Raw genomic sequence first — 20192 nt, forward strand, 5'->3', positions numbered from 1 at the left:
ATACATTAGACTATGTCTCAAAAGGAGAAGAGGAAGGGGAAGCTGGGGTAGGAGGAGGAAGCAATGATGATGAAGACTGTTTGACTAAGGGAAAGAGCCTGTTTCCCATCTTTCTGGTCCCTGTGTTCCAAGCTCCCACTTGAGTTTTCTGGCTTCTCCCTCGTATTGTCTCCAAAGTCTCTAGCCATTTCAGACCATACAGACTCTTCTGCACCTGGGACTTTGGATTTAGAAGTCCACTGATTTCTTATCATGTTATTACCATCAAGACAGGTCATAAATTATGGTTTAGGCTTTTATTTCTTCTATAGCAACAGGCTACAGAACATCAAAGATCATAACTCAAAGGGAATTTACTCGGCTGGGAAGGGCACACCATACCCTCTGTGGGGAGGGAGCCTGATGCTTTCCGTAAAGTCAGCACTGACTGTGTGGGTATGGGGGAGGAGAAGGTTGGTATGGAAGATGACATAAACACCTGCAGACAAAGGAAAGGGAACTTTCAGTTGCTATAAGACTCACCACAAAACATTAGCCCTCTGATATGATACCATGGACAGGAAGCAACACATGAGCCCGCAGGACACTCAAGAGTAGAGGAGGATGTGGGGAGAAGGGTAGGAAAGTTTTGACAAATGCTAGCATGCTTTTCTATAGACAGACAGGGCCCCCAGACCCATATATCAAGGAGAAAGGACTTCAGGGTTTCTTTCATCTGCTAGCTCCTTCCCTCCCTCATTCAATGTCTGCTTTTTTCTTAAACAACTGCTACGTGCACTACTAGGTGTTGGAGATCCAACCCTAAGTCAAATGGAATACTACGCTGACCTAATGTGGGTTATTGCACAGAATTACACAATCACACAAGAAGTTTTAGGTTGACTATGAAATTTCCTCAACAGTCTCCAGTGTTGAGTGGTGCCAAGCTGGATGGTTCCTGAAACTTCAGGAGGTAAAGACTAATTGAAAGAAGTGGGTGACTGAGGGCATACCTTTCAAGGTATCCCTGGTCCCCAGTCCCTTCCTTACTTTTGTAGCTTCCTGTCCATCATGAGGTGAAGACTCCCTCTCTGCCTCATGCTCCTATTGCTATGATGATGTTTTAACCCAAGTACATAGGGCCACTCTTGGCAATCATGAGCCAAAAGTACATCCTTCCTCCATTAATTTGCTGTTCTCATGCATTTGGGCTCAATGACATAGACATCAGTAACATACAAATATTCAAGCAATGGCATTACAAAATGAAGCACACGTTGTCAGTGAAGAAACTGGGGTTTCTGTGCACAGATAAATAACAACTGAACCAACTGGCAGTCAGGGAAGGTTCCCATGGGAGTCACTCCCTGAGGCAGACGTACAGGATGAGTGGCAGCTACTATGTAAAAGAGGACTGGCACAGAGGAAGCATGGAGGAACCACACACATAGAACACAAAGATGGGAGGTCTACAAACACAGTTCTTAAGCCAGTGTTGCCTGCACAGACCCCCTCATCCAAACACACCCTGTCTCTTGGTCTGAGCTCTTGGCACACTGTCAGGATTGCAGCCACCCCTGCCTTCTTCCTTGTTCATTCAGTCAGCTTCAGATCACATATAACCTCTTCCAAGAAGTCTCCTCCCCTAAGCTGGGTTTGATGTCCCTTCTCACAACTCCCACAGTTTCTTCAAACCTTAAGGAGGAAGGTACCACCGCTGTGTGTCTAACCTGTTAGATAGCAGGTACTCAGTATATATTTGTTAGCTTAAAACATGTATTAAGGAGTTAGCATATACAAAATACAAAAAATAAAACAAAGAGGAAAATGCAAAGATCAAATTAGAAAAAAAAGAACGGAGGTCAACTCAGGCCCTGAGGACCAAGAAACCCTGAATCTGCTGAGATCACTGGGCTACTCCCACCCCCAATCATGGCAGAGGTGAGCTGCTTTGGCCCCTGTCTTGGGCCCAACTTCCTTCTGCCCACTCTGGGAACTCCCGTCTTGGGGTCTGCAGACAGGTAGACTCGGCACCTGAGGATCAAGCAACCCAGAGTCTGCTGACATCTCTGTGCTAGTCCCACTCACACCCACCTGGAAAGCGAGTGCCTCAGATCCACCTGAACCCAACTTGAGAACCATCAGAGTATTGGACCCTCTTGCACCCACCAGAAGAGAACCTTAGACCCATACACACCAGGAAAGCAAGAGACACCACCTGCACCCACTGGAAGAACAGATGGGAAGACGACAATATAAGAATACATCCAACATCAGAAAAACCAATATGACACCACCAGAGTCAAGAGACTACGCCAGCAAGACCTGAACATCCCAACACAGATGAAGCAGAAGAGAGCAACTTTACAAACAACTTCATGCAGATGACAGAGAGCCCAAGAGAGGAAATGAGAAAATCCTTCAGAGAAATGGAAGAAAAGACAACCCAAAAGTTGCAAGAAATCAACAAATCTTTCAAGGAAAGCCAAGAAAATATAATCAAACAGCTGAAGGAAACAATTCAGACAGTTCAAGACCTGAAAACTGAAATAGAGACCATAAAGAAAACACAAACTGAAGGAATGCTGGAAGTAGAAAAGCTGAGTAAACATTCAAGAACCACAGATGCAAGCATAACCAACAGAATACAAGAGATGGAAGACAGACTCTCAGATGCTGAAGATAAACTAGAGAAAATAGATTCATCAAGCAAAGAAAATCTTAATTCCAACAAACCCTTAACACAAAATATCCAGGAAATATGGGAGACCATGAAAGACCAAACCTAAGGATAATAGATATAGAAGAAGGTGAAGAAACCCAACTCAAAGGTGCAGAAAACATATTCAAGAAATTCATAGAAGAAAATCTAAAGAAAGACATGCCAATGAAGGTACAAGAAGCCTACAGAACACTAAATAAAGTGGACCACAAAAGAAAGTCCCCTCCTCACATAATAATCAAAACACCAAACATACAGAATAAGGAAAGGATATTAAGAGCAGCAAAGGAAAAAGGCCAAGTAACATATAAAGGCAAACCTATCAGAATTACACCTGACTTCTCCATGGAAACTCTGAAAGCCAGAAGGACCTGGATAGATATTCTACCAACTCAAAGAGAACACGGATGCCATCCCAGACAAAGCTTTCAATCACTATAAATGGAGAAAACAAGATATTCCACGACAAAACCAGATTCAAACAATATATAACCACTAATCCAGCCCTAAAGAAAGTACTGGAAGGAAAACTCCAACCTAAGAAAGTTAACTACACTCACAAAAACATAGGCACTAGATAATGCCGTTTTACCAAAAGCCAAAAAAAAAAAAAAAAAAAAAAAGCAGGGCAAATCCACATACAATATCACTACCAACAACAAATCAAAAACAAACAAGAATAAGCACTCAATGATCCTTAATTTCCCTCAATATTAATGGTCTTAATTTGCATATAAAAAGACACAGGCTAACAGAATGGATACGAAGACAGAATCCATCCTTCTGCTACATACAAGAAACACACCTCAAATTCAAAGACAGACATTACCTCAGAGTAAATGATTGGGATAAGATATTCCAATCAAATGGACCCAAGAAACAAGCTGGGGTAGCTCTCCTAGTATCTAACAAATCAACTAAACTAAAATCAATCTTTGATTGACATCAAACTAAAATCAATCAAAAGAGATGAAGACGCATATTCATCATAGGAAAAATCCATCAGGAAGAAGTCTCAATTCTAAACATCTATGCCCCAAATACAAAGGCACCAACATTCGTAAAAGAAACATTATTAAAACTCAAATCACAAATAAGACCTCACACAGTTACAGTGGGAGACTTCAACACCCCATTCTTACCACTGGACAGGACCTTAACAAAGAGTCAAAGGAACTAACAGAAGTTATGACCCAATTGGGATTAACAGCCATCTATAGAACATTCCATCCAAACACAAAAGAATATACCTTCTTTTCAGCACCACATGGAACCTTCTCTAAAATTGACCACATACTCGGCAACATAGCAAACCTCAACAGGTACAAAAAAATTGGAATAACAGCCTGTGTCTTATCAGAACCACTATTCTTTAAAGTTAGAATTCAAAAACAACACAAACTGCAAAAAACCTACCAACTCATGGAAACTGAACAACATGCAATTGCACCATTCCTGGGTCAATGAAGAAATAAAGAAAGAAATTAAAGACTTCTTAGAATACAATGAAAATGAAGACACAACATATACAAACTTATGGGACACTTTGAAAGCAGTAGTAAGAGAAAGCTCATAGTTCTAAGTGCTCACATGAAGAAACTAGAGAATAGTCACACCATAGAGTTGACATCACAACTGAAAGCTCTGGAACAAATTGAAGCAAATACACCCTGGAGGAGTAGACGCCAGGAAATAATCAAACTGATGGCAGAAATCAATGAAGTTGAAACAAAGAAAACAATTCAAAGAATCAATGTAACAAAGAGTTGGTTCTTCAGAAAATCAACAAGATAGACAAACCTTTATCCAAACTAACCAAAAGGCAGACAGAGAACATGCAAATTAACAAAATCAGAAATGAAAAAGGTGAAATAATAACAGACACTGGGGAAATCCAGAGAATCTTCAGGTCATACTTTGAAAACCTATACTCATTCAAAAATTTAAAGGAAATGGACAACTTTCTGGATAGATTTCACCAAAATTGATTCAAGAACAGATAAGCAACTTAAATAGACCTATAATCCCTAATGAAATTAAAGCAGTTATCAAAAGTCTCCCAAACAAAAAGAGCCCAGGACCAGATGGCTTCAGTGCAGAATTCTACCAGAAATTCAAAGAAGAGCTAATACCAATACTCCTCAAATTGTTCCACACAATAGAAGCAGAAGGTTCATTGCCAAACTATTTTTATGAGGCTACAATTACCTTGGTACCCAAGCCACACAAAGACACAACTAAGAAAGAGAACTACAGACCAATATCCTTCATGAACATTGATGCAAAAATACTCAATATGATACTGGCAAATCGAATCCAAGAACACATCAGAAAAATCACCACCATGATCAAGTTGGCTTCATCCCAGGGATGCAGGGATGGGTCAACATACGAAAATCCATCAATGTAATCCACCATATAAACAAACTGAAAAAGAAAAACCACATGATCATCTCACTAGATGCTGGAAAGCCTTTGACAAAATCCAACACCCCTTCATGATAAAGGTCCTGGAGAGATCAGGGATAACGGGAACATACCTGAACATAATAAAATCAGCATACAGTAAATCAACAGCTAACATCAAACTAAATGCAGAGAAACTCAACACAATCACTCTAAAATTAGGAACAAGGCAACTCCATATCTCTTCAATATTGTACTTGTTGTGCTAGCTAGAGCAATAAGACAACAAAAGGAGATCAAGGGGATACAAATTGGGAAGGAAAAAAATCAAACTTTCACTGTTTGCAGATGATATGATAGTATACATAAGTGACCCGAAAAACTCTACCAGGGAGCTTCTACAGCTGATAACAACCTTCAGCAAAGTGGCAGGATACAAGATTAACTAAAAAAAATCAGTAGCCCTACTATATACAAACAATAACAGGGCTGAGAAAGAAATCATAGAAACACTACCATTTACAATAGCCACAAATAACATAAAATATCTTGGGGTAATACTAAACAAACAAATGAAACACCTGTGTAGCAAAACTTTGAGTCTTTAAAGAAAAATTAAAGAAGATACCAGAAAATGGAAAGATCTTCCCATGCTCTTGGATAGGTAGGATCAACATAATAAAAATGGCAATTTTGCCAAAAACAATCTACAGATTCAATGCAATCCTCATCAAAATCCCAGCACAATTCTTCACAGATCTTGAAAGAACAATACTCAACTTTATATGGAGAAACAAAAGACTCAGGATAGCCAAAACAACCCTGTACAATAGGGGAACTTCTGGAGGCATCAGCATCCCTGACTTCAAGCTCTATTATAGAGCTATTGTCCTGAAATCAGCTTGGTATTGGCACAAAAAAGGCAGGTAGACCAATGGAATTGAGTTGAAAACCCTGATATTAACCCACATACCTATGAACACCTGATTTTTTACAAAGAAGCTAAAGATATACAATGGAATAAGGAGAGCATCTTCAACAAATGGTGCTGGCATAACTGGATGAAGACATGTAGAAGACTGCAGATAGATCTATGTCTATCACCATGCACAAAACTTAAGTCCAAATGGATCAAAGACCTCAACATAAATCCTGAACCTCTTAGAAGAGAAAGTGCGAAGTACCATTGAACAAATTGGTACAGGAGACAGCTTCCTGAACATTACACTTGTAGCACAGACACTGAAATCAATAATTAATAAATGGGACCTCCTGAACCTGAGAAGCTTCTGTAAGGCAAAGGACAGCAAGACACAGTCAGAAAGACAAAACTGCAGCCCACAGAATGGGAAAAGATATTCACCAACCCCATATCTGACAGAGGGCTGTTCTCCAAAATTTACAAAGATCTCAAGAAGCTAGTTTCCAAAACACCAAATAATTCCATTAAAAAGTGGGGTACAGAACTAAATAGAGAATTCTCAAAAGAGGAATCTAAAATGGCTGAAAGACACATAAAAAGTGCTCAACATCCTTAGCCATCAGGGAAATGCAAATCAAAACAACTCTGAGATACCATCTTACTCCAGTCAGAATGGCTAAAATAAAAAACACCAATGATAAGTTATTCTGAAGAGGATGTGGAGAAAGGGGAACACTCCTCCACTGCTGGTGGGAGTGCCAACTTGTACAGCCACTTTGGAAAACAGTATGGTGACTCCTCAGGAAAACAGGAATCAGTCTACCACAAGATCTAGCAATCCCAGTCTTAGGCATATACCCAAAAGATGCACATTCATACAACAAAAATATCTGTTCAACTACATTCACAGCAGCATTATTTGTAATAGCCAAAACCTGGAAGCAACCTAGATGCCTGTCAATTGAAGAATGGATAGAGAAAATGTGGTACATTTACACAATGGAGTACTACTCAGTGGGGAAAAAAAAAACAATGGAATCTTGAAATTCACAGGCAAATGGATGGAACTAGAAGAAACCATTCTGAGGGAGGTAACCCAGTCACAAAAAGACAAACATGGTATGTACTCACTCATATGTGGATTTGACATATAGAGCAAAGGATTACCAGTCTACAATCCACACCACTAGTGAAGTTAGGCAACAAGGAGGACTCTAAGAGAGACATACATGGTCCCCAGAGAAGGGGAAAGGGACAAGATCTCCTGAGCAAGTTGGGAGCATGGGGGGAGGGGAGAGGGAACTAGGAGAATGAGAAGGGGAGAAGAGGAGGAGTGAGGAGGACATAAAGGAGCAGGAAGTTTGTGTAGGGGTAAGAATGGAGGAGAGCAAAATAAAGATAAAGAGATACCATCAGAGAGGGAGTCAGTATAGGTTTAAAGAGAAATCAGGCACTAGGAAAATGTCCAGAGATCTACAAGGATGACAACAACTAGCCATCTAAGCACCAGTGGAGAGGCTACCTTAAATACCCTCTCCTGATAATGAGATTGATGACTGACTTATATGCCATCCCACAGCCTTCATCCAGCAGCTGATGGAAGTAGAAGCAGATACCCACAGCTAAACACTGAACTGAACTGGAATCCAGTTTCAGAGGAGGAGTGATGAACAAAGTGGACAAGGCCAGGCTGGTGAAACCCATAGAAACAGTTGACCTGAACAAGTGGGAGCTTTTGGCTCCCCAGACTGATCACTGGGAAACCAGCTTGGAACTAATCCAGACACTATGAATGTAGGTGTCAGTGAAGAGGCCTCAGAAATCTATGGGGCCTCTTATAGTAGATCAGCACTTATCCTTAGCATAGGGATGGATTTGGGGAGTCCATTTCACATAGAGGGATACTCCCTCAGCCCAGACACACGGGGAGGGCCTAGGCCCTATCCCAAAGGATATGACAGACTCTGAAGACTCCCCCATGGAAGAACTCACCCTCCCTGGGGAGCAGAAATGATATGGGATAGGTAGGGTGTCAGTGGGGGCTAGGGAAGGAGGGAAGGGAGAGAGAACTGGGATTGACATGTAAAACAATCTTGTTTCTAATTTAAACAAAAAATTGGAGGAAAAAAAGAAAAAATTGAACATTGAAAAAAGCGTTAGCCATCATCAAGCATCTATCACATGCCAGATGATATTCCAATAGCTTTCTATTAATTAATTCAATTAATTTTTGCCCCAACTTATGAGGCATGACTGCATTTCATCAGTGGGCCCAGAGAAGCAAGGCCATCTATCTGAGGCAGCAAGTAGATGGCTGACTGTCCAGCATACCATGTGCTGGTATTTGTCTATGTCTGGGCAGCTGCTGGGGCCAGAGACATGGGAGCATGAAAAGCACACTCTTGGGGTGACAAACTAAAAGTAAACAACCTATATTGGAAGAATGTTACAGAGACTGGCAGTGACCAGGGTTGGCAAGAGTGTGTACCACTGCAGCAGCAGGAATGTCATCAAAGAAAAGGACAGTTAAGTCCCTGCACACTGAAGAAAAAAAAAACAACCTCCATGGCTAAAAACAAGAGAGTATATATACATGTGGCCAAGAAAGGCGGACTGGACTGGCTCAGAGTTTAGGAGGCAGCTTGTGATAGAACAAGGCACAACTGGCACATCCAGTCACTACAGAGATGTCACCTCAGAAAGGCCTTGAAGATATGGATGGATGGATGGATGGATGGATGGATGGATGGATGGATGGATGGACAAATGGAGGTCTGCTTTGCCTCCTATTTACTATGATAAAATGCTGACCAACAACAACTTGGGAAGAAAGGGTTTATTTGGCTTATAAATCAGAGTCAATCATCAAGGGAATTCAGGGCAGGAACTCAAGGAGGAACCTGGAGCAGGAACTGAAGCAGAGACCATAGAGGAATGCTGCTTACTAGCAGAGCTCCCATGTCTTGCTTGACTAACTTTCTTATACAGACCAAGCCCACCTGCCAAGGGATTGTACTGCCCATAGTGGGCTGGACCTATATCAATGAGAACTTAAGAAAGATGCCCCACAGACATAGCTAAGGGCTAATCTGATCCAGGCAATTATTCAGTTGGGGTTCCCTCCTCTCAGATGATTCCAGGTCAAGCTGGCAGCTGAAGGTAACTATGACAGGTGTTAAACAGATAACAGCCAGGGAGGAAAGAGGGAGGGAAGGAAGGAAGCAATCAAGGAAAGAAGGAAGGAGGGAAGGAGGGTATATAGACAGATACATAGACAGATAATAGGTAGATGAAAAGTAATGGAAGAGAGAAAGTTGACAGACTCTAGCTAGACAGAAAGTAGATGGATGGTGGATGGATGATGATAGATATAATTCATGGAGTACCAATCAATAGGTGATAAGTAAAAATATTATTATTTTCTTCATGACTCAACAAACCAACATTTTAGTACTTACTTAATAACTATTACATACATGGGTAATAAACTACATAAAATAATAAACCTAGAGAATAGTCCAGAAATAATCATAAAAGAACATTAATAGCAACTATATCTAAATAAGATTTGAGGGGAATAAAGGAGATATGGATTTGGAATGCTTTATAACATACATGCATTATTTTTGCAACTTTAAAAGGGGGTAAAAAAAAGCACACTTCAAGAACTAAGCTGTGCCACATTGAAACATTCATTTGTTCCCTAACCTGGAGTTACTGTTACTCTAAAAGCACAGTAAAAGATTACTTAAAGAACAAACAACCAGAAATACAGGGCCAGTGAGATGGCTCACCAGGTAAAGGTGCTTGCTGTGCTACCAAGCCTTATGACTTGAGTTCAATCTGCAGGACTCACATTCTGGAAGGAGAACCAAGTCCCTCCTGCAAGTTGTCCTTTGACCTCCAGAAGTATGCCATGGCACACCTGAGTACACACATACAAAGACAGACAGACAGACAGACAGACAGACAGACAGACAGACAGACAGACAGACAGACAGACACACACACACACACACACACACACACACACACACACACACACACACAATTAAACTTTAAAAACATCTGGGTCATGTCCTGACTGGAGAAAGTCAATTTCCCTCCTGGGCTTGCTAGTGGTTAGGTTGGTCCTAGTTGGAGCTTTAGATTTTGTATCTCACCCTGGTGCCCTCTGTGGGGCGTAGTGGCCAACTTGGACCAGGATTTAGCTTCACCATTTGCACCAGCTACTTGTCGCACACTGAAGGGTAAAGCATAAACCCCTTAAGCTTTGGTGTTATTGGGATTGATAATTACCCATCTCTGAATACAAAAAGATCTGTCAAGGCTGGTATCACATATGGAGCTGATACTGGAGCAGCTGAGGTCCAGGTTTCACAGGAAAGTTGAGGGCAATCACTCAAGATGCTCAGAGTCATCCTGCATCAGATGCCCTTGTGCCTCTTTCAGGACAAGCCCACCACTCTGGGAAGCAATAGTGGCTGGGAGAAACTGGGTTCAAGATAAAAAAAACAAAAAACAAAAAACAGAGAAGTGTCTAGAACGAACAGTTTTGAGGAAGTATTGGAGCAACTAAGAGAAGCCAAAAGGGTTATTCAGGATGCTGACTACTGTGCTCCAAGTGAGACCAACTTATAATTTTCCTTACTCGTCTGTCTGTCTGGTTTGGAAACCCACAATGTCTGAGACTCATCAGAGAAGCCTGAAGTGTGCCCTCTTTTCCATTTTTCTGCTAAGTCCGCATGAGTGAGGAGCAGCCCACTCTAGAATCTTCACATTAGCCATTCTAAAATACAGAATATACAATTGTATTGTCTCTGTCTTCCTACTGGGTTCTTCCCAGTGCTTTCTAAGAGTGAGTTTAGTCTTGTTAAGTTGTATTTATTTTAGTTTGTGTGGGGGGGGGAGAGACAGAGGGAGGGAGGGAGGGAGGGAGGGAGAGAGGGAGGGAGGGAGGGAGGGGGGGAGGGAGGGAGAGACTCATGTATCTCAGGTTGGCCCAGAGCTTGTTAAGGAGCCACAGATGATCTTGGATTCCTGACCCACCTTCAGAGCACTACAATTACAGGGAGGCACCACCACATTTGCTGAGGCTCTGACTCAAGACTTCATGCATGCCAGGAAAGCACACTGAGAACTGTCCTTAAGTTGTATTTGTTTATGAAATTAATCACTTTATCAAGGTTTGTAAATGTTGAGTCAGAAAAGGAGATCCACCCCCAACCCTGGGCAGAGCATGCTTGTGGGTAACCAGGGTTTACAAATTGTTTCCACTGCCCCAAATTCAGGTGGGAGTGCTTCAGAGGTCAGTTCTGGGGTCAAATTGCCTGGGTCTGTCTCCTGATCCCAAACTGTGCACTTATAACCTCCACCTGCACTTTAATAGTATGGGTATACCAGCTGTCTCTCAGGGCTGCCATCCCCAAGACTGAGTCTCAAGAGAGCCACTTTACCCTATATCTCCCATCCAGGGTTCTCATCTCATACTTTAACGTTTCACAAAGGCAAAATGAAGGCCACAAGGGTAAACATACCTACATTCCAGTGGGGTCGCTGGCTTTCACAACCACCTACATTTCCATCTGACCACCCACAGCTGATTAGTCAATGGTGGTGGTTCCCAAAGTGAGGTTTCTGTGCCAACAGTACCACCTGGGACTTGGAAATGTCTATGTTCTGGCTCCAGCCTACACCAGGCTCTGACCCACGCTCCGGGGTGCTAAGTCTGGCTCTGCCTTTGAGAGGTTCCAAGTTCTCCCCACACTGACACTCAGTGTGAATTGCTTTTGAATTTTTTTATGCATCTCAGTTCTGATCCACAGAAAAGGAAAGCAATAACCACACTGGAGACCGTGTAGGTTGAAATGAACATCCTAGACCAGAAGTCTGGGATTCTTTCAAAAGATCAATGAAGAGAAAATGGTAAATGATGCCTATCAGTGGGGGAGGACATGCGAGGGCAGGAATGATGTTGGGAATAGTGAATCATGCAAGGCTTGGGTGACAGTCAGTCACCAAGACATGGGGGAAATGATCCGTGGAAATCAAAGAACTGTGGGCATGGGAAGTGAGGGTCCATGAGCATTTGGAGAGCACAGAGCAGCTACACTTTGCTCTAGGGCTCAAAGGGAATGAGGGCACCTGCCTAGGGATGCCCATACAGGTGAAAGCACATCTGAGTCTGTGAAAGAACCAGACTATGGCCTCTGTGAATATCAAGACAAAGGAGTTCTCCTGGGCTAACAGGAGAGGAGGGCTCCCTGAGCGGACAGCTCCTAGGCACAACCAAAGCCTGTCTTTCTTAACAAACAGAAGGGAGGGAGGGAGAGACAGACAGAAACAGAGAAAGACAGACAAAGAGGGAGAGAGAGAGGGAGAGGGGGAGAGGAGAGAGAGAGAGAGAGAGAGAGAGAGAGAGAGAGAGAGGGAGGGAGGAGAGGGGAGAGAGGGGAGAGAAGAGAGAGGAGAGAGAGAGGGAGGGAGGGAGAGAGAGAGAGAGAGAGAGAGAGAGAGAGAGAGAGAGAGAGAGAGAGAATCTTTGTTGGGAAGTGCACGGGCAAGGGAGAGACCTTTATAAAACCACACTCTTACAAGTTTAAATTTCAAAGAGCAGCTCCAGATCTAGCAGAGAAAGATCTATGAGCCATCGCTCACAACCACACATATCCGTGGGGGCGGCCATCCACACTCAGCTATTAAAACTCATCGTTTGACAGGAGTGACTCACACCTGCCCCCATCCCCATTCATTGGATGGGGCGGAGCTCATTCTAACAAGCTCCCAAAGGGATACTGAGGCAGATGGTCCCTAGACCACAAAGCCATTTGTCACTACAGGAGAAGAATCAGAATAGAGATGGGCACTGAGCCACAGCATATACTTCAGTAGGGAGAGGCGTGGTGTGAAACCAAAATGTGCCACCCACTGAAGCCCTGGTTTTGGTTTGTTCCTATAGCATACAGAAGCCAGCAGTCAATGGGAAGCATATTATATAAGTTACTTTTCTCTAAGCAGAACTTGTCAACAGAGAAGTAAGAGCCATATAAAAACCAATACTCCATCCCAAAGCACTGCCATGAGGTACAGACAGGGACCCCCTGGTGCTGCAGTATACTGACTAGGGCGCTAAGACCTGGGGTTTTGGTCAGGGAAGACATAGAAGGGCAACACTCAGTACCCAACGTACATGTGGTTGTAGCCCCCATCAAAGCTTCCCTCTGGCCAGAAACATGAATGGAGACATGTTTGGTCTCAGTACACCTCTAACTCTTTGCGGGAAAGTCCCAGAACTACAGCACTTCCTGTATGTGGTCTTGTCTACAAATCTCACACTACTCTCTTTGGCAAGGATCCTGTCTCCCCTTTCCTCAGTTCCTGACAGACCTGGATAATAAGCTAGTTATAATAAAAGTGTTAAAGGATGATTGTGAGCCGGGACAGTGGTGGCACACGCCTTTAATCCCAGCACTCGGGATGCTGAGGCAGGCGGATCTCTGAGTTGTAGCCTGGTCTACAAGAGCTAGTTCCAGGACAGAGAAACCCTGTCTCGAAAAACAAAACAAAACAAACAAACAAAAAGGATAATTGTGTCTGGGAGCATTTCTCACACTAGTGACTACACAAGACTTGTATGTAAATATGGTCAAGCCATTCCATGCCCTACACATACTCTGCCTATGGAGTCAGCTTCAGGTACCTACTTGACTAACAGCCAGAGGCCACCCGCTTAGCAGAAGGTAGATTGTAAGTTATGAAGGATGATTCCTTATTCCTCAGGTGTCTCTCTACTCTAGCACCTAGTAGGTTCCTAAACAGATGCTCCAAGAATAAGAATTGAATTAAAAAAGAGCACTTGTGCCTGATGAGAAACAACATCGCCCTCTCATCCCGGCACAAAGTCTGAAACATAGAAGTCACTGAGGCACCTGTTAAGATCTGGTCCCTTGGCCTCCATCCAAGACTCAATACATCAGATGCTCTGGGATCTGCCTACATTTGTCACTGGTACCCAGGGGACATTACACACATGAAATATGAGACCAACAGCCTTATTCTCATGGGAGCTTGTGGGCACCAACACGAAAGGATGTAATTAAGCAAAAAAGTTTGGAACAGCCACAAACACAATAGAGGTGGGCGGCTGCTTCCTCTCCATCCCAGCTGGGGCCCTTGGATGTGTGAATACACATTATCTGAGGAAGGCGGGAAGACAAGAGACCAAGGAGGAGGATGGTCCAGAATAGCTGCAAACTCCCAGAGACTTCAGAAGGTCAGCCATGCTAGTTGCCCAGATGATGGAGTGCTGGGACCCATTAACAGGTCATCATTCAAACTAGCTCAACACTGAGTACATAGTTAGGTTCACTCCAATGTAGAAGGCAGCACAAGGGGAGACACACTGCTGTCTGGCAGCCAGGTAGCAAACCATCCTCCTCCATGCTCTTCCTTGGGGAAGCTGCAGTTCTGGCAGGGGTATCAGTGGGTCAGCTGCTGGGATCCTGCCAGGGCTCCTGTGCCTGTACCCTGCCTGAGAGCCTAGGAGGCTTCCCATTGCCACCCTTCCTGTATCAACAGGGGATTCTGCAACTGCTGGCAGCTGTCAAGGGAACATCAAACTCAGATGTTTATGCCAAGCCTCATTTACACAAGCTACTTCTCCCGCAAGAGATGAATGTTTAAAACAAACAGCACTTCCATATGCTAGAGGCACAGCACATCATCACTAGGGATCCCCAGATGGAAACACAAGTCAGGCTGGGGCAGAAGCCTAAATAAATCATGTTAGGGTGAAATTCCTCTCTGGGGCAGGAGGAACCTCTAAGTGATGGCTCAAGATCCCCCACAGACGGCAAGCACTCTCCAGAGAAGTGTGCTCAGAAATGGTCCAGACCTACACTCAGCATCATCACTGCCATGTACTTGCCTCATGACCCAGCCAGCTGTACCACCTGCATCCCAGCATCCTGTTCACACATACTCTCATTCCATCATGGGCATCTGAGGGCCCTGCACATTGGACATGGTTTGCTGTGTGCCTGATAAGTATTTCCTGAAGCCCCTGAGGCTTGGGGCTCTGATCCTCAAAGATGAGGATGTTGCCTGCAGGTATATACAAATATGTTTGAGAGAGGAGGCATGAAACCAGAACACACAGTGTGCCCAAAGACACAGGCCACTGAGGTCTCTGCTAAGGAGCAATCTGGCCACTGAAGAAGTCTTGGATGGGAAGTTGGAGTCACCCAGGTCACAGCTTCCTCCTTTAATTCTACTTCCAGGAACTGTGGGAGGAAGAAAGTCCACAATCTAATGTGAACCGCACACAGTCTGCACTGCTTCCCAGACAGAGAAGAAAGGAGCAGGCAAGAGAGTTGGCACAGGGTGGAGTTGTAACTGCATTTCGGACCCCTACGGTCTGGGTACACATGTTCCCCTTCCCCTGAGAGTTATAGCTTGAAACCTAATTTCCCATGTAGCAGTATCAAGAGACAGAACCTGTGTGAGCTGATGGAGTAATGAGAACTCTACTATCCTGAATGGGATTATGAAAGAATCTCCAGGCCAGCCTGGGCAACAGTGTGAGTCCAAGGCAAACCTGGTATTAATATAGAGACTTTATAAAGAAGTTAAATAAAGAAACATGCAAGGAGTTGTGCTGCCCTGTCCACCGAGTAAGAACACAGCTAGAAGTCATGTTCCATCTATGAGGAACAGTCTTCAACAGCCCTGATTCTGTTGCCCGCTCTGTCATGGACTTCCCAGTTACTAGAACCATGAGAATTAAGTTTCCATTATGAGCCAGTCTCAGGCATTTTGTGACAGCATCCTGACTACACTGAAGCAGGACATAATACAGAAATGAAGCCCATCACTTATGTTAGTGACAACAGAAGGGCAGGCATCTCCCATCATATGCTGGTGTGGCAAGCTTCACCTGTAAATAGGGTGGAAGGAAGGGCAGCCCCCAGGTGGCCCTCTCTCTGGGCACTATAAAACCACAAGCAGAGGCTAAGAGTGAGATGCAGGAGGAGGTGCTAGCCCTCTGGGGATGACTCCTGTGTCCTGAGATATGAGAATTCTTGAGCTGTCCTCAGGGATGTGGATCTGGTGAGGTGACCATGGCTGTGGGTATCCTGCAGTGTACCTGTATTTTTTCTGTATTTAGCAGCATGAGGGTTGGATGCCCCCAGCCATCTTTACAAAACAGGATCTTGCCAAGTGGCCCAGGCTGGCCATGGCCATGAACTCAACCTATAGTCCAGAGTGACCTTAAACTTGCAATCCTCCTGCCTCAGCCTCCCACACAGCTAGGATGACAGGCCTGGCTGTAGATATGGCCTTTGTAACCCATCATAGGCTCCACTTGAGCATCTGTGTCTTGGTATTCCCATATGCAAAGGTATCTAATAATCCACGTAGGCATGGGTCAAGTTTATACAGCCCTGATGTGAGAGACAAAGGCAGTATTAACAAGCAGCTAAGAGTCAAAGACAGGAGGTGGGAGGCATTATGTATTTCCCTGGGTTGAGAGAAAAATCAGACCAAGGGGCTAGAGAGGTGGCTTGGTTGGTAGAGTGCTTGCCTAGCATGCATAAGATCCTGTGTTCCACCTCTACCAAAGCCTGAATATAACAGTGCCGGCCTATAATCCCAACACTCAGGATGTAGAGGCAGGAGATGGGGAGGTAAAGGACTTCCCAGAATAGTGAGTCTAAGGGCAACCTGGGCTACAGAAGATCCTATTTCAAACAACAACAATAACAAAACTGATAGCTACAGGCAAAACCAACCCAGAGAGAAAGAAAAGTCACAAACCAACTCCGTTCTCCACCAGCGCAGAGTGGGTCCCATCACAATCACTGGCATCCTGCTCCCCAACCTGGTCATTCAAATCCAAATCTGGTTGATGGGACCCATTTCCAAAGTGTGACTCGTCCTTCTCCGAGCCAGCGTCTCCATTCTCCAAGCCGTTCTGAGCCTTCTTCATGGGCATGATTTGCAAGCCACTGGGAGTAGTCCTATAAGAGACAGTCTTAGTAGCCCTGTCTGGAGCTCCAGGGGCCTTTCCTGAAGACCCCTTCTTGGGCCTAGACAGGGGAGAGTTGATGCGCTTCCTCTTGTGGGAAGTTGATTTGCTCTTCCCAGGCTCCAGAGGCCTGTGGGAGAGTCTCTCCACTGGGGGGCTGCGGGTATCACGAAGGATCTTAGAGGCTCCAGCTTGCTTCCCTGACTTCACCCTCTTGTCCTTGGACACATGCAGGCCGTTGAACTCATCAATAAACTCTTCACAGTGCAGGAGGTGATGCTCCGGCTCCCACGTGTCCTCGGTACTGCCATAGCCTTTCCATCGGATAAGATATTCCCATTTCCCCTTCTTGTTCTTCCTCTTGTCCACAATCCTTTCAACCTGGGAATGCAATACAAGACAGTGAGAAAGAAGACATAATAATCCATTTTCCAAAGTGCCTCAGACCACCTTATGTCCAGCTACAGATGGACAGGCAATTACTGAGTAGCTCCTAACATTGGCTACAAGAACCCCAGCACTCAACCTAGAAAGTTCAGAGTGGAAGATTATTAACAGTAAAGCTTGCCTGATGACCTGCACATGTGTCAAGGTCATGAACTTGAGAATCTTTAAAATAAACAATGATATAAAATGTAGAGATGAAGCCATGTGGAATTTTTGTTGAGAAACAGACAAACATTAGGTGACAGGTGACATGTAAGATTGTATCTCCCTCCATGGTTACTTGATTTTAAATGAAAGCCTAGAGTTCAGGCTTATAAAAAAAACTGCCCCATGCACTCCCTCAGAACACTTGTATTTTATCTGGGGGGCTTCCCAACTTCACAAGGTCAGAGTAGCCCAGCCTTTGCTAATCTGAGGCTCTGGTGCTTGCTATTTTGAGTGGAGGTCTTTGTTCCCATCAATCTCAGGAAGTGAGGGCAATGTAATACTCCCAGGAGTGCTAGGGAGAGAGATGACTTGCTTAGAACATGGCTGAAGGGCTGGGGTTTCAGCTTAGCTGCAGAACACCTGCCTTGCAGACAGGAGGCCCTGGGTTTGGTTTTCTTAGTCCTGCTGTGCCCACTCAAAACTACAACATTGCAATCATGATCATGTCCCATGCTGCCTCTTCAGGCTATTCCCCATCTGATGGGGAGTGTACTTCTGTGTATGTTCATCTTATTGATTGTTGAATAAAGTACTGTTTGGCCAATGATGCAGCAAGTTAGGTGGGAGGATTCTGGGAAATGTAGTAAAGAAGTGGTAATACAGGCAGGAAGTAACATAGCAGGGGGACTCATATTTAAGGAAGGACAAGCAGGAAGTGGTCCCTTTTCCCCTCCTCTCTTCCTCCAGATTCACGATGTGATCCACTGGCAAGGGAGGACACCAATGGAAGGCGTCCGATAAGTCTTATAAAATATATAGATTTATGATAATTAAGACTGAGCTAGCAGATGAGAAATCCTAGTCATTGGCCAAGCAGCATTTGTACATAATAGAAGTCTCTGTGTACTATCTGGGGCCCTAACTCGGTGGGCAGAACTCAGGCAGCTGGCAGAGACCACCCACGTGGCGGTAGGGCTTGGGCGGCTGTTGGTGGAAAGATTTATCGTAACACCCATTGGTAGCATCCCTGTGTTCACCCTCACTCATTCTTGTGGATATGGCACTACAGACTTTCTCGAGAGATTCTTACTTTCAGGGCTGAAAAGTGGACTTTGAAAGACCCATCTAATGAGGATTTCTACTCTTATAAAAGTAAGTAACATTAATTGAGCAATAATACATAAGGCAACATATTAATTTATCTTCGGGACATCATTGCTATTTTTATACTCGATCTTTTAAAAATACTTTTGTATTTATATATGTGTGGGGGGTAGTGCATGTGTGGGGCTTATGTGGAGGCCAGCAGCTGGAGGTGATCACAGGTAGCAGTAAGAAACCTGAACTGGCTGTTAAGAACCATTCTCAGGGCCTCTGCAAGAGCAGGACAGGCTCTTCCATGCTGAGCCATCTCTTCAGTCCCTGTAAAATAAATCTAATGTACAGCTTTCAGTAACATACAGTAGGCATGTCTGAGGTGAATGCTGTATGGAATGACAGCCTGAGGACCGTCACTTTTCTCCTGACATCCCAATAAAGTAAGCATCCTCACAGTCTCCACTTTACAGTGAGGGCACTAAGGTACAGAGATGTCAAGTAACGTAAGTCCCAGAGCTGCTAAAGGAAGACCTGGGCTGGAACAACTCTCACTTCAGACATTGTCTCTCTATCCCTACACCAGGCTGGCCCTTCTCAGGGGCAAGAATCTCTCAGATTGGACAAAATGGATTTGCATCAACCAAGCTGGGTTCTCCTGGATGCAGTCTCCACATCTACCACACAAGAGTGTGACATGGAGGCAGACAGATGGGTGCAGCACTTGTTGAGAGACTACAGGTGCCAGGCATACTGCTGTAGGAAGCACTGTTATTCTCTCACCCGGCAGGTGAAGAGATTGGGTATACTGTTTAGGGCTTCTATTGCTGTGATAAAACATCTCATCCTAAAGGAAAGATATGGTTTGTTTACAGATTACATCTCAGGTCACATTCCATCACTGAGGGACCTCAGGACAGGAACTCAAGACAGGCGCTGAAGCAGAGGTCATGGACGAATGCTGCTTACTGGCAGCAAGTTTGCTCTCTATGGCTCCCCCAGCCTGCTTTCCTATACAACTCCAACCCATCTGCCCAGAATTGGCTCTGCCCACAATGGGCTGGGCCCTCCCACCTCAGTTATTAATCAAGCACATGCCCAACAGATTTCCCTGTATTCCAGTCTTAAGGGAACATTTTCTAAATTCAGAGACCTTCTTCCTATATATGTCTAGGTATGTGTCAAGTTGACAAAACCAACCAGGACATGGTACATGAGGCAATTTTCCCTGGAACATAAACCAGCCTATAGTAGAGGTAGGTTTGAACCTGCTTCCCATGTCTAAGCCATGTGCTAGTATCTAGAAATGCATCCCCTCATATTCCACAGATAAACACAGTCAGGGTAATGCTGGGTCTGTGCTAACAGCTAATGTATCAAAGTAAGGGGTCATTTTTATTAAGCAATTTTAACATTTATCCATTCATTAATTATGTGGGGAGTGCTTA

General features: G+C 44.2%; 1 protein-coding gene across 1 annotated transcript in view; it reads right to left on the reverse strand.

Moving 5' to 3' along the window:
• The window catches only part of Cdyl2 (chromodomain Y like 2), a 175182-nt gene that overhangs the window by 36754 nt on the left and 118236 nt on the right, over positions 1-20192 (reverse strand). Inside the window, exon 2 of the mRNA XM_035441700.1 lies at positions 16845-17436. Coding sequence (XP_035297591.1) covers positions 16845-17436 — 592 coding nt within the window. The remainder of the gene's footprint in view (positions 1-16844; positions 17437-20192) is intronic.

This window comes from Cricetulus griseus, chromosome 3 (assembly GCF_003668045.3).
Source record: "Cricetulus griseus strain 17A/GY chromosome 3, alternate assembly CriGri-PICRH-1.0, whole genome shotgun sequence".
Classification (NCBI taxonomy): Eukaryota; Metazoa; Chordata; class Mammalia; order Rodentia; family Cricetidae; genus Cricetulus; species Cricetulus griseus.